General features: G+C 34.2%; 2 protein-coding genes across 2 annotated transcripts; both read right to left on the reverse strand.

Moving 5' to 3' along the window:
* Positions 1-253: 253 nt before the first annotated feature.
* Positions 254-2,151, reverse strand: LOC114192544 (UPF0481 protein At3g47200-like). Its single transcript, XM_028082296.2, has 2 exons — positions 1,187-2,151; positions 254-970 (listed from the first exon to the last, which is right to left on the reverse strand). Exons 1-2 carry the CDS (start codon positions 1,999-2,001, stop codon positions 445-447), a joined length of 1,341 nt encoding a protein of 446 aa, XP_027938097.1. The 5' UTR covers positions 2,002-2,151; the 3' UTR covers positions 254-444.
* A 467-nt stretch (positions 2,152-2,618) lies between these two features.
* On the reverse strand, positions 2,619-13,511 carry LOC114192543 (serine carboxypeptidase-like). The gene is made up of 9 exons (XM_028082295.2): positions 13,170-13,511; positions 9,208-9,376; positions 7,485-7,604; positions 5,634-5,777; positions 5,383-5,536; positions 4,324-4,412; positions 3,757-4,015; positions 3,464-3,597; positions 2,619-2,944 (listed from the first exon to the last, which is right to left on the reverse strand). The coding sequence occupies exons 1-9, from the start codon at positions 13,475-13,477 to the stop codon at positions 2,816-2,818; spliced, it is 1,506 nt and encodes a 501-aa protein (XP_027938096.1). The 5' UTR covers positions 13,478-13,511; the 3' UTR covers positions 2,619-2,815.
* Positions 13,512-13,806: the final 295 nt, after the last annotated feature.

Genomic DNA, 13,806 nt, shown 5'->3' on the forward strand with positions numbered 1-13,806 from the left:
TTCGATCTTCGATCTTCCCATGCATAGGATCTGCTCTACATGTTATGCGCCGATCGGTGTCATGCAAATTACTTTGGACACCGACCGGCACTTGATTGGCTGACTGCCCTTACGGTATAGATAATATATTTAAATGATCTTACTTTTATATAATAAAAAAAATACAAATTAATAAAAAATTTATAATATGACACAATAAAATACGAATACATATGTATGCAACACCAATTATAAGTGTGATGTTACATCATCATGAACAACAAATCCAACGAGTTTTATTTCATAAAGTTCTAATAAAACAAAATAACAATACATTGATAAATCCGAAACAATCCTGGAGACAAACATAAAAAGAAAAAAGGTGACTGGAAAGTAGTATATTTGTTGTTGTAACTTGAAGCAGCAGTAGTTGTTTGAAAGGGAGGAGGTAGTGTGTAGCTATTTTTAGCAGTAAATGGTTTGGATTAAAGTGAGGACGAGGCCCAGAAGTGCAGCAAGAAAGGCAATGATGGACCATGGGTTGCTGAAATAGGTGTTATAGCCAAGAGCTATCCAAGTGGGCAAAGATTTATGAGAGTAATGCTTCTCAATTTGAAACATGACATGAGCATACTTCTCCATGTTAGGCACCAAGTTACTACTTATGGTAGTGAAGAGGTTGAGCACATCTTGGTCACTCCCTAGATTGTTAACAAGAATTCGTGCTGATCTCAGTGCCTTCACATCATCAGGGGTCTCTATGAGGGACTTCAAGAAGGATATATGATCACAAAACCCGTAATTCGCAAAATCAGGACACATCTCATATGCTATCACGTTCAGTGTAGAAGTAGCTGTTGTCTCATCCATAATCATCACTGGAAGTCTCAATTTCGAACGGAACCTTCCACGGGAGAAAGATATGTCACTTAGCCTATTCGTCCTGCTTGATTTTAGCTCCACCCCTGCCGCTTTCAGTTCCGTTATGTTTCTGTAAAGGGACACTCAGATTTCTTAGTAATAACCTTTTTAATAATTATACTACGATAATGTCTGAGTAGCGTAGTTTGACGTGGTTTTACCTTGACCGAGATGGATCTCGGTAGGGACCATTCAAATTGAAATAAGGTTCAACCTTGATCAAGAAGGGTGTCCACAGAAAAGGGACCATTCAAAATGAGTGTTGTGAAATAAATAAACTCCGTACCTGTATGTCATCACAAAGCCCTCAGTTGCACTATAATATTCTGTCTTTACTGGACGGACGAGTCCAGTTTCAAAATATTTGGTATCTTTTGGAGGGCTGTCATACAAGACGAGAGAGAGTTGAAGATGGAGAAGATGAGTAGGTTCTTCGAATTCCATCCTCTCTTTATACCCATTTGCAGCGGCCCATTCATCGCACCTGAGAAATTTTTTCATGGTTTCCATCAACTCTCCGTCGTTGCTTCCTCTCCATAGCAGTTTGAGCAATGGGTACGGAAGCTGGTTCTCCAACAACAGAACATCCTGCACCACCAGCATCAGTTGCTCAACCCTAACATTCATTTTCTTTTCCCACTGTTGGGCGTATTCCAGGATTCGTAGCAGGGCACAGCCATCCACCAACAGCGTCCAGCTTATCATTTCCTCCATGCTGCTGAACCCTTGCTCGGAATACTTCAAAAACAGATGGTTTCCGGTGAAAAGATCCGGCGCAAACAGCTCTTTCAGAGCTTCAACGTTTTCTGCGATCTTTCCGAACAGAAACTGCGAGGTTTGGTCGGTGGATCTGAAGAACATTGCTGCCCACATTTGCTTGTACTGCTCTCCTAGCTGCAGTTCGGGAGCACCGTAGTGGATGGGACCCAAAGACATGAGCTTCGGCGTGAAGTGTTTCTCATAATGCATTGTTCCATCTCCCACAAGATGACGTGGTACGCGTTGTATCTTAGCCTTCAAACCTGCTTCTGATCTATCAGAAGTGTTTTGGAGTCGCGCCAACCTCTCTTCAATTCTTACTTTTTTTGAGTTCTCAGCCATTGAGGGATTGATCAGTGTGATGTAATAATATTACAAAGCTTTGATTTGCTAAGCAATGAATTCATATATAAGTGTCTTTACTGTGTTTAGTTGCATAGGAATAAGCTTAATTTCCAGTAATACCAAAAGTATATTGCACGCAAGGGATAAAGATTCTCACTTTAATTGCTGTTATCTGCCAACTCTCCTTACATTTTCTTCGTTCTTTATTGCTTCTTATTCTTAATGCACTTCTAACCTAATTATATTAACATATGACATGTGTTTTTTTGGTAAAACAATTTGTTTGAGTTTCATGTTGTGTAATTATTATTTTTTTTAATAGATCAAGATAGTTTATTAACTCCGACCAGATATAAGATTGGACTAAGCCAGAAATATTACAGCTTGAGAGAAAAAAGGAAGAAAAAAAAAACAGCTTACATCTTTGGATGAATACTGCACCTATTTTCAGCTGCTTGTCCTATTAAATAGTTTCCAACTTTCAGATTTTCATACCTCAAAAGTGCAACCCAAGTATATCATAGTTCAAGGCAATAACTGAATGAGAAATAAGAAATATAATTCACATGTACGCCGATGAATCTATGTATTAGACAAAAATAAACAGCAAGAAATTTGGAAATCCTTTAGAATACTAGTTTTATTCCACGATAAAAACTCACAATACAATGTCATTTAGAAATTATGCAGAGTTTGGGAGATGTACAACATTCCACAAACTACCTATTGGTCTCTCACACTTCACTGCATTATTTTCTCATTTGTGTTATGTTCCGTTTTGCAAGACTAATTAATTAAGTAATAAAAGATATCACATTTCAGCAACCAAATTTTCCTTTTGAGCTCGAGATTCAGCAAGGCTTCCATTAGTCCACTTCTTCAGCATCTCTAATGCAGCCTTGGGCTGGTCCATTGGAACCATGTGACCCGCATCATGGACCTGTTTTAGTTACAGAAAATTTTGAACTGAATAAACATTTTCACTGACCACGCGCAAAGTCGAAAAGGAATTTGATAAATAAATGGAGTGTGTATTTCTGGGGAGTATTAACTTGTTAAGTTTGGTGTTAGCACTGCACAAGCACGAATTTAAATTTGAACATAGCAGAAAAGAGTTCGATTAGCCCGCCGCACACAATGGCTATTCATTCATTAGTGTAAACCAATCGCTCTTAATTTCAACATGTCCGAATTATTAACATTGAAAGCACAGCACTAGTTATCTTTTCAACCTTTATCACCTTTGATTTGTGTATAAAGTTAAAATTGGGGTAAATTGCACAGCTAGTATAGTATATCATAAAAGTTTTGGGGTATCTCACACACAATGCAATGTTCAAGAAGGTAATTTATAATTTCCTGCTAATGTAGAATATGGTCTATTCAAGATGGTATTGATTGATAGTTTTCATAGTGCAAGTGTTAATAAGTTTATGTGGGTGAAGAGAGAAAAGAAGACCTTAAGGAAACTCAGAGGTCCATAGCTCTTCAATAATCCAGCTTCTGACCCATCAACAACGAAAGGAACTTCAAGTGAGCTTGTAAATTCTTTCTTACCAGACCATTCCAGGGCGTGAACCCATCTTGAATTACCTACTCATTGCCAAAAAAAGGTCCATCAATTCATTCATTGCAAGGTTATAATAAATAAGAATATTTAATTTCTCAACAGATCTTAAAATTTATTGCAAGGTGTCCATCATTCATTGCAAAGTCCATCAGTTCTTCGTCAAGCAAAGAGTAAATACGTACCAAGCCAGTTGCAGATTAGATCATATTCCCCGGCATAAATAAGTAAATTGATTCCATCCTCAAGAAGGGCAGGAATACCAACTTCAAGATTCCTCATCCAGTCCACCAACATGGCCATATAAACTTCAGTGCTACAAGAAACAAAATTAATTTTCCCAACCCCTAGTGAGTCCCGAACAGATTTTTGGTTCAGGAACTTCTCCACGTTTGAAAAATCATAGCAAAGGCTCCCCTCGCACTTTTTTCTGATATCATAGTACTGCAGCATAAGTATATTTAGTTGCTGGTAACAGTGATGAATATACCGATGCATTGCTTCAAGATCCAACGGACCATAAGTATAAGCATATGTTTCTTTCTGATATGTTAGTAGCATAAATGGCTTTTTTTTAACATATTTCATGAAATTCCTCAACTAAGAAACAATTAAGGTGTTTATACAAAAGATCTTTTGCTTGGAAAATGGTTAATTATCTGCTTGCTTACTTGTAGAGAGGGGAATAAATCAATTTAACTAAACGTGAAAAAGTCAGCTGTCAACCACGCCAGAAAAGTTTGTTTACTCACATTTGTGTCTCCGGCATGTAACATAATGTTACTGAATATGAGATTGCAAGCTACGTATGCAGCCACGCAGGAAGTTTTTCCATTAGTGCCTGAAAGGATAAAAACAAATATTATGGAGTTAACAGGCAAACCAGAAGGCTCCAAACAAGGGAAAGCACTGGTTTTCAGTGAAAATCAGGCAGTGATCTTGACTTTTACTTCCTGTGAGAATGATCACTTGATCAGGACAATAAGTACCTTACATGATCGCTAGAAATCAACAAACTTGTAATCTTACTATACACTTCCATTCCTAGAGTTGTCCGTGGATTTCATAAGATTTCCAAATAATTCAGAAATAGCAAATTGTTAGTAAAATTTACGATAATTATACATTAAAAAAATAATAGTTTGTGTACAAGGAATACACACATGTGTATATGTATATGGGGTTTGATGCATAATATAGAAAATAGTCGGAAAAAAATGGGACTTTCTAACTGACAGAACGCCCAATTTATATATTGAAGAACTATATTAGATATTTTTGATAAAAAAAAATACTGTTTCTACTTTCTACCAATAATTATCGTAACTGCCCCAAACTCTCAGCTCCTATCATTACCCCGCTGAAAAATCAGCCGTAATAAGGTTCTTCTATTCCATTCAATAGAAATGTTGTCAACTCCTCACTCCCAGGTCTTGTAGTCTTGATCGAGGAAATATACTTCCCCACCAAAATCACTACAATTTACACACTATTAAAGGTTTAGTTTGTCTACTAAACGTTATCATTGGATATAAATCTAGGTCAAGCAGATGTCAAGAGCGACAGGCCAACTCATGAGCGAACGTTAATTGGAACGTTTACAAAACAAAGTGATATTTTGTCCATTATTTCAAATATTATGGTTTAAAATACTGGAAATGATTTGTAGGAGCTTAAAAAATCAATCCAACAAATTCAAGCACTCGGTAGCTGGACTCTTCAACCCATCATAGCTCTCATTACACACATTCCAACGTGACAAGAAATGTAACATCTGTAAAAAGGTAAAAAGCCAAAATGTAAATTATTACCACATAGTTTTATAGCCAATTCACAGGCTGGAACCAGTACTTTGTTAAGGCGGTTTCGTGTAGCCTTCTTAATGATTCCCATTTCCAATGCATAATCTGGGTAAGCTTTATACTGAATTGCAGGGTTAGTAAGTCCATTACCAATGGCAAATCCCTGTTCAAACAATAATACTAAGATAAGAAATTATTCTTTCCTTCAATGAAATTCTGTCACTGAAAGTTAAATTGGTTTATCACGTGATGTTACAAACCTTCAGGTTTATATGAATTCCTTCTTTAGCTTTGTTGCCCCGATGGATCCGTGATGCAAAAGCAGGAATGTAGTGTCCAGCATATGATTCACCTGTAATAAAGAAGTCATTTTTTGCATATTGAGGATGCTCCGCGAAGAAGGCCTGAGGGAAAAAGAAATTAACTGTTAAGACGGTCTTTTAATCTAAAATTAGTTTTACTATGCTATACATATATATCACTCTTACTTCCATGCCATGCTCTACATATACACACACGTGTGTTTCAGAAGGTGGCTGGGATTGAGATCAACAACAGAAATAAATGAAGCTTACATGGTTAATCTTTGTTGTGAATTCATCAAGAAAGACAAGGATTGGCCCAAAATTCTTGCAGCTAGAGTTCTTTTAAAAAAGGTTTAATTACTCGGATGGTATCCATTTTGGTAGGAGTGTGTCAATTTGGTACCCACGCGAAAAAAATTGTCAATTGCGTCTCCACTTTTGAAAAGGTAACTCAATTAGGTCCCTTTCAAGAAAAAATAATTAAAGCCTTTAACGGCAAGCCACGTGTCACTCTCTGGTTTTTTTTTATTTTTTTATTTTTTTTTTGCAAAATTTTTTTATTGTCACGTGTCAAGTCTCTATTGTGACATGTGGCAGTGTCAGTGCCACGTGGTAGGATAATGCCACGTGTGGCAATTTTCATTATATTGATTTCAATTTATTATCCATATATACCTCATTGTTTCAATTTAGTCTCCATTTTTGTGTCTATGGTTCAATTTTGTCCCAATTTGTTTTAATAATTGAAGTACATTTTCTAATTCACTTTTACATAAGATTAAAAGTAATTAATTACAAATATTTTTACAACATTAAGTGTTGATATTTACATTAAAATTTAGTGGTAAAAAAAATGTTATACTAATAGAACAATATAGTCATCCACTTTTTTTTTTCAAAATAAAGCAATATTGTCTATCTCCAATTCAAGACCAAATCTATTATTTTTATACATGTTATACTAATATTTTTTTTATTAAAAATGACATTTTAGCATATTACGTTATTGTATATTATTATCTCATATCTTGTCAATGTATTCTTTGACCACTAAATTTTAATATAAATATAATTACTTAATTTTGTAAAAATATTTATACTTAATTAGTTTTAATCTTATAAAAAAACGAATCAAAAAATATACTTCATTTATTAAAAAAAATTGGGACAAAATTGAACCACAAACACAAAAGTGGGGATTAAATTGAAACAATGAGATATATATGGTTACTAAATTGAAATCAGTACAATGACATTTGTCACACATAGCATTATCCTATCACGTGGCACTGACATTGCCACGTGGCACTGACATTGCCACGTGTCACAACAGGGACTTAGCACGTGGCAACAAAATTTTTTTGCAAAAAAACAATTAAAAAAATTAAAAAAACCAGAGAGTGACACATTGCGTGACCTTAACGGCGTTAATTATTTTTTTCTGAAAGGGACTTAATTGAGACACTTTTGCAAAAGTGGGGACAATTGACACTTTTTTTTTTCGGAAGTGCCAAATTGATACACTCCTACCAAAGTGGGTAACATCCGAATAATTAAACCTTTAAAAAATGATTCTATGGTAACTTTTTGTTATTTATTCTATATGGGAAAGTATAAAGAAAATTTATTCTCAAATAAGGAAAACAAAGTTAGGCAACTTGATAATGACGGATTGATTAATTTTTGGTCTGACCCATGGTTCACAGATTCTCTTGGGACCATGATGAGTATTGACAGAAGTGTACATAGTATTGACAGAAGTATACATAGCAACTAATATTCCTATTCAGCAGCAAACACATGTACCTGAATAAAGTCATACAGGTCATTGCTGACACCATCTTCATTATGACGAATGTCGCGCAAATCAGTACTGTAGCTAAAGCCAGTTCCAGTTGGTTGGTCAACATACAAAAGGTTTGATGCCTACAAGATTACCAACAAACATCATGTCAGAAAAAACTGTTTCTAATATTGTTCTTAGAGGAGCCATTGCTCATAAATCGAATACAAAGGCATAATAACTGAAACTCTTAATTTATGATGGTATAACCCATTCATACAATTCACGATCAATGATCATGTACACTAAATATAAAATATACAATCAGATCAGACCTTAAATATGGAATGCAATTAAATCTCCTAATTATGTAATTAAAATTGTACAGGGAAATATTGCCTGCAGCATAAATCATTGGATTCTGACACTTTACTTCCCATAAATAATTTTCACATGAAACGTACCTTGCAGAAGCAGTTTAAGGTTATGACAACTAGGTATCTTGTTTACTTTTATCCTCAAGACATTAGCATTGAAGACAACTCTCCACGTGAAAACATATTGAAACACCATATTTTCTTGTACATATAAATTTAATAAAAAAACATAAGCAAATTAAATTGGTTTGGTTCAGTATGACAGTTGAATCCTGTCTTATGCCTGTTTTTCAAGAAGATGTGAAGCCTCTTAAGAGATCATATTGTACAAAAATAAAACCTTAACAATTGGTCAGTAGTCACTTCAAACAAAGAGCCCCAATTATGACCACTAACATGACACCAAATAACAACATACCAATGAGTGATTTCAATAACAAACTTGATGTTTTTTGATCAAGTGATATCATTGTTTCTTAATGACAATTCTATTATAATAATGATTCACTATTTTAATAAAACATAGTAGATCAGTTCAAAATGTTTTAAAACATTATATCACGGTTGTTATTTTGGCTCTAAATCATGATTGCCTAGCGAAGAACACAAAAGTTCGTTTACAAGAAAACATCTAGAAGTGTTAATTTTAGTTAGACCGTCTATTGTCTCCCACCTGTATTAGATGATGTTTTGCCTTAACAGCTTTATGCTATCCCTAAGTTCTACATACATAGACATGTTATACTCTTCGGATTACACGGTGTTGATAGCTACTCTATGTATGTATAGAACCTTTTGTTATGATACACTTGCTTCCTTTCACTCTTGTTCTTGTGTTTTCTTGTATTGTTGAGCAAACCTAACAATTGGTGACATCTGTGAGGAACTAGATGAAGAAAGTTAAGAATAGCAAGGTTTGAAGACATGGCCACCAAGTGTGACATTGTTTTGTGAGAACGACTTCAAATTATGGAGGAAAAAGATGGAAGCTATCTTGATAAAGCAAGGATGCGTTGATGCAATAAAGGGGATGTACATCAAGTCCACACACAAAAATTTGATTGTAAAAGTCATTCTATGAACTCTTAATTTACCTTTAGTGGGTCTCCAGTTCACGCCACTTTCAAGACCTTGTCATTTTTACTCTAATGGAAGACTCTTATAAGACTCACAAATTAATTAATGTATTCTTTGGTTGTGCAGCATACTCCAACAGGAAGGTTTTAAACTTGTAACACATGCAATGGAGATGGCCTAAGGTGTGGGCAGCTGTCCCTCAAGAAGCAATATGAATTCATTCAAAATTAGGTTTAGATTGTTTCCAACACACACACACACACATAAAATTTATAAAATGAATGTCAAATACCTTGTCCCAACCATACTCGTTCCAAACAAGAGACAAGTCATCAGCAACTTTGAAAGGGCCATTTTCATAAAACAAAGCCAATTCACTGCTACACCCAGGTCCCCCTGTCAACCAAATAACGACAGGATCCTCCTTCCTGTTGCGTGATTCAAAGAAGAAGTAGAACATCCTGCAGAACGAACCAAATGTAAGAAACAACTGACTTAAATATACTAGTCATTGAAATCTACAATTTACAACACTACTACAGCTCATGAAACAACTGAATAATATCACACAATAAAATTTTAAATGTACAAGGTTACGAAATCTACAATTTACCAAACTCGTGCAATTATAATTGTCCCAAAGTTCAAGACTTTATATATAACTTTTGCAATTTAATATACAATTTGACCATAAAAGTAGCAAAATGTGTTGCTTTGACCCTAGTAAGTGCACGTTTATAGATAATGATCTTCAAAAGTGTCAGCATGGTCCAAAGTTTACCCAGACAAGTTTTCAACTTGCTAAGAATTTCATAAGTCAACAAAGTGACTTGCGTAGACAAAAACTCTCACGGAACAAACCAACACAAGTTAGCACTAGAGAGGACTAAATTGCACATTAATTTACAATTTATAGTGAAGACAATGCTATTTAATATTAAGAAAACGATTCTTTTAAATAAATAATACACATCTTTTAAAATCTTAATACTATCTTTGTCTATATCATTTAAATTTTATCTAAACTATTCACACACATCTCTTTGGTAATTTTTCTTTCCTACTAATGAAATATAAGTTAATATACAATCTAATCACTTAAATTAACGAGTAAAGCACGTAACAGGTCCCTACAAATTGAAGGCGCTAGTCGACTGGTCTTTGAATTTTCTCTCTTTGCCTTTTAGTCCCTAAATAATATTTCCTTTAGGGAAATTAGTCCTTTTGTCGGCGAGTCTAATAAACAAAGTCCAAATTAGCAGTCAAGTGTCATGCTGACACTTTTCTACTCGTAGTTAGCATTCAAGTCCCTAAATCAAATGATAATTAATAAGCAATTTATTCCATGATACTATATGTCATTGATAAAATTCAGTTTGTTATACACATGATCACGCATGTCCTTCTACAATAAAGTGAGAAACCACCTCCAATTGTCCTTGTTCTCTAAATCCACAATTGGAGTAAAATGATCGGCAGTTATGTGGGAAAACATGGATGAGGTCTACATTGAGTGCTAAAGGACTTGTTTGGTTTGTATAAAAAGTATCATAAGGTTTAGGACATGTACTTTGTCATGACAAGGAGGGGCATGGAGGATGGTCTACACTTCATTGTGGATGATGCTAACATTATTTTGTTGTTGAATTGTCTTGCGATTAATGTTTACTTTGATCATAGAGGCGATCAAGAAGAAAACAATGAGGAACAAGATGTTGAAGAAGAGAACAAAATGATGAGGAAAAAGAAGTTGTTAAAGTAAATGGCAAGGAACAAGCAGCTTATTAAAGAAGAAAGTAGCAAGGAACAAGAAGTTGATGAGAAAGAACCTGGTAGAGAACAAGATAATGAGGAATAAGAGATTGAGTAGTTTTATGATGAAGGTATGGACATTGATGGGGAAGAAGGTGGTGGTGACGACTCATTCTTATGAATCAACTGAGGACAGTCTATTCATGTCACCACCTCCTATGTGAGACACCAAGATATTTAGAGCTATGAGAGAAGGGAGAGAATAAGGATAACTGTGTGGAGCAATATGAAGATGTAGTTGATTATGCTCATGCAGTGTTAAGAAGCAATCTAGATCAACTTGTGAGATAGACTACACATCCACACTAGGATTTATGCCTTGGTTTGAAAGTTTCAATGTTTGTCCAAATTCTTGCAAAGAAGGGTTCAAGAGAGGTTGTGGACTCTTTATTGGTCTAGATGAATGTTTCCTCAAGGGTTACTTTGGTGGCAAATCGTTGTTTGTTTTGGGACATGATGCTAGGAACCACAATTTTGTGATTCTTTATGCTATTGTGGATGTAGAGAACAAGGACAATTGAAATTAGTTTTTGACTTTGTTGAAAGAAGACTGGGGAGACTATATGCATAACAAACATGGAATTTTATCTATGACATGCAAAAGATACATGCAATATGGTTGACTAAATTTATCTTTTATCATTTTATTTATGGACTTTGATGTCAACTAGGAGTAAGAAAAGTGTCAGCATAACATTAATAACAAGTTCGTTTTGCTAACCATGGTATCGTATTGGTATGTCGAACGAGTGCCCAAGGTAGTTTCCTATTCCAACATGGTTTATTTCAAACATCACCATGATTCAAACCTTAGACCACTTGATTTAGAGACATAAGATGCTAACACGTGTACTAACCAATGTTGGTATTAGATTGATAATCTTTTTACACTGGAGAGGATCCATCATTATAGACGTGGATTCAATGCAACAGAAATTGTCGCTATTAGGGATCAAATTATATATTATCTCTATAAATACTTTCTTTTTTGTTTGTTTTCCTGAAATTTTATATAGTTTTTGAAAACAAAGTGTTAAAAAATGTCTTAAATTAAGTTAAGGAAAGAATTAATGCATCCAAGAAATATTTTGAAACACTTGAAAATTAAATTATAAAATAACTTCTCTGTCCTCTTAACCAGTACTCAACCTGCACTCGTGTTTAAAAAATAAAAATGAGTTTTTTAAGGCTAATATTTAGTGTGAATAAATAAAGGTATTTCCATTAAGCAAATAAATAAAGTCATTTCAAGTTTAAATCTGAATTAAACTATCCCATAAACTCTAAACAAGCAAGAAAAGTCAAATTAATTTAATGGCGGGACCCTTCATTGTTAGTGCAACAAATTATAAAGAGAATACGGCCGTCCCCATTGCGTTAAGAAGCTAAGTTGCATGCACAAACTAACATTTTCGCTATCTTCTAAGAAAAAAATTAAGAGAATACTTATTTGAAGTTATCTTAAATACGGAGAGTAAAAAAATATGTAAATATGTTTTAATTTTTCCACTCTCACCTAATCACGAAGTGAAAATTAATTCAAAAAACTTAAATAAATATTATCATCTAATCACGCATTGTCATATATATGATAAATTTGTCAGTTTATTTCAATAAATTTTTTAAATATCATGCCTAAATTAATTAACTGATAATGCAAAAATATTGAGTGATGATTTTGTTGTAGTTTGTGTATTCCAAAAGACAGATGTTTCCCATTGTCTAGTTCACTCTATATATCATGACACTCTTTTTACTTTAAAATGGGGAGCATAAGTTATGGGAGCTAGCACTAAGGAAGTTTAGGCATCAAATTGGATCTCCTTTGAACTTTCTTTTGTTTTCCTCCTAGTTTTAGTTGTATGACCCTCATAGTTAGTATGCATTAGTTGAGAGTGTAAAATTCATTGACGCCATCAATTATTTCTCAGATTTTATGAAACTAAACAAACTGTTCCTGTTTTCATCATACTATTATTATCATACTATTATTACATCATATAGCGCAATATAATATTTTTCAAACAACTAAGCAAATTAGTGTAATACATAAAAAATATCACATAATATTTTTAAACAATCAAGGAAGGAAGGTTAGTTTATGAGTAAGAAGGCTAGAAAATTTATGTAATAGGAAAGTTGTGATTAATGCAATTTACTCTTCAAGTTACATTAAAATTAAACTCTATTTTTATTTACTAAAATTGATGAGTGCATAATTAAAAAAATAGTTGCTAAAATCCCTTAGCAGTCAATTTCATCAGTTGAATCAAAATTAGAACCATGCTACTTTCATTTACAAGCATTTCCGAGTAACGGCAAATATGGCAGAAGTGTATAACTTAAAACGAGTAAAAGACAAAACGAAATTAGGGTTTAATTAAGAGTAAGACAAACTCAGAAACTAAGTTAAACATAAAATGGAGTTCACGAGAGGCGCACCTAGCAGCATGTGAATGTTCAATGGGGTAATAACCAGCATGGTGACCCAAATCCTCAACCGAAGGCTCGGAATCCGAAGCTACCAGGTTCGGGAACCTGAGGCGCTTCTCGACGATCTTGCGCGGTTGGAGCGAGGAATTAGCAACGGGAACGACGTTGACGGCATCGTCGGGGAACAGATTGAGGTCACTGATGAGCCTCTTCGCGAGCAGCGCTGCCTCATCGGATGCAGATGCATGAGTTGATGGAGAAAAGAAGAGAAGAAGAAGAACAAGAGTGCAGAGAGAGATTATAGAAGAATGTCCCATTTTTCTGAAGCTGCTCAACTGAAAGAACTGTGTTATGTTATTTGAATCATCGCTTGATCGTTTGACTTTTGAAAATATTCTAAAAGAAAAGAAATTTTAAAAATTTTAAAAAAATAATTTTTTTAAACAAAAATTAAAAAAAAAAAAAAAAAAGAAGCTGACACGTAACCCTGTGTTAATTTTATATTAATGGAAATGACCTTGTTACGGACCTAATTAAGACGAAGTATTTTAACCAAAAAAATATATATGACCAAGTTTCTCCTAAATTATTTTAGAGAAAAATAAAATAACAAAATAAACTTATCTATTGATTAAAATTAATTAAT

The sequence above is a fragment of the Vigna unguiculata genome, chromosome 7 (genome assembly GCF_037176805.1).
Source record: "Vigna unguiculata cultivar grain cowpea cultivar isolate G323 ecotype 2 chromosome 7, ASM3717680v1, whole genome shotgun sequence".
In the NCBI taxonomy this organism is placed as follows: Eukaryota; Viridiplantae; Streptophyta; class Magnoliopsida; order Fabales; family Fabaceae; genus Vigna; species Vigna unguiculata.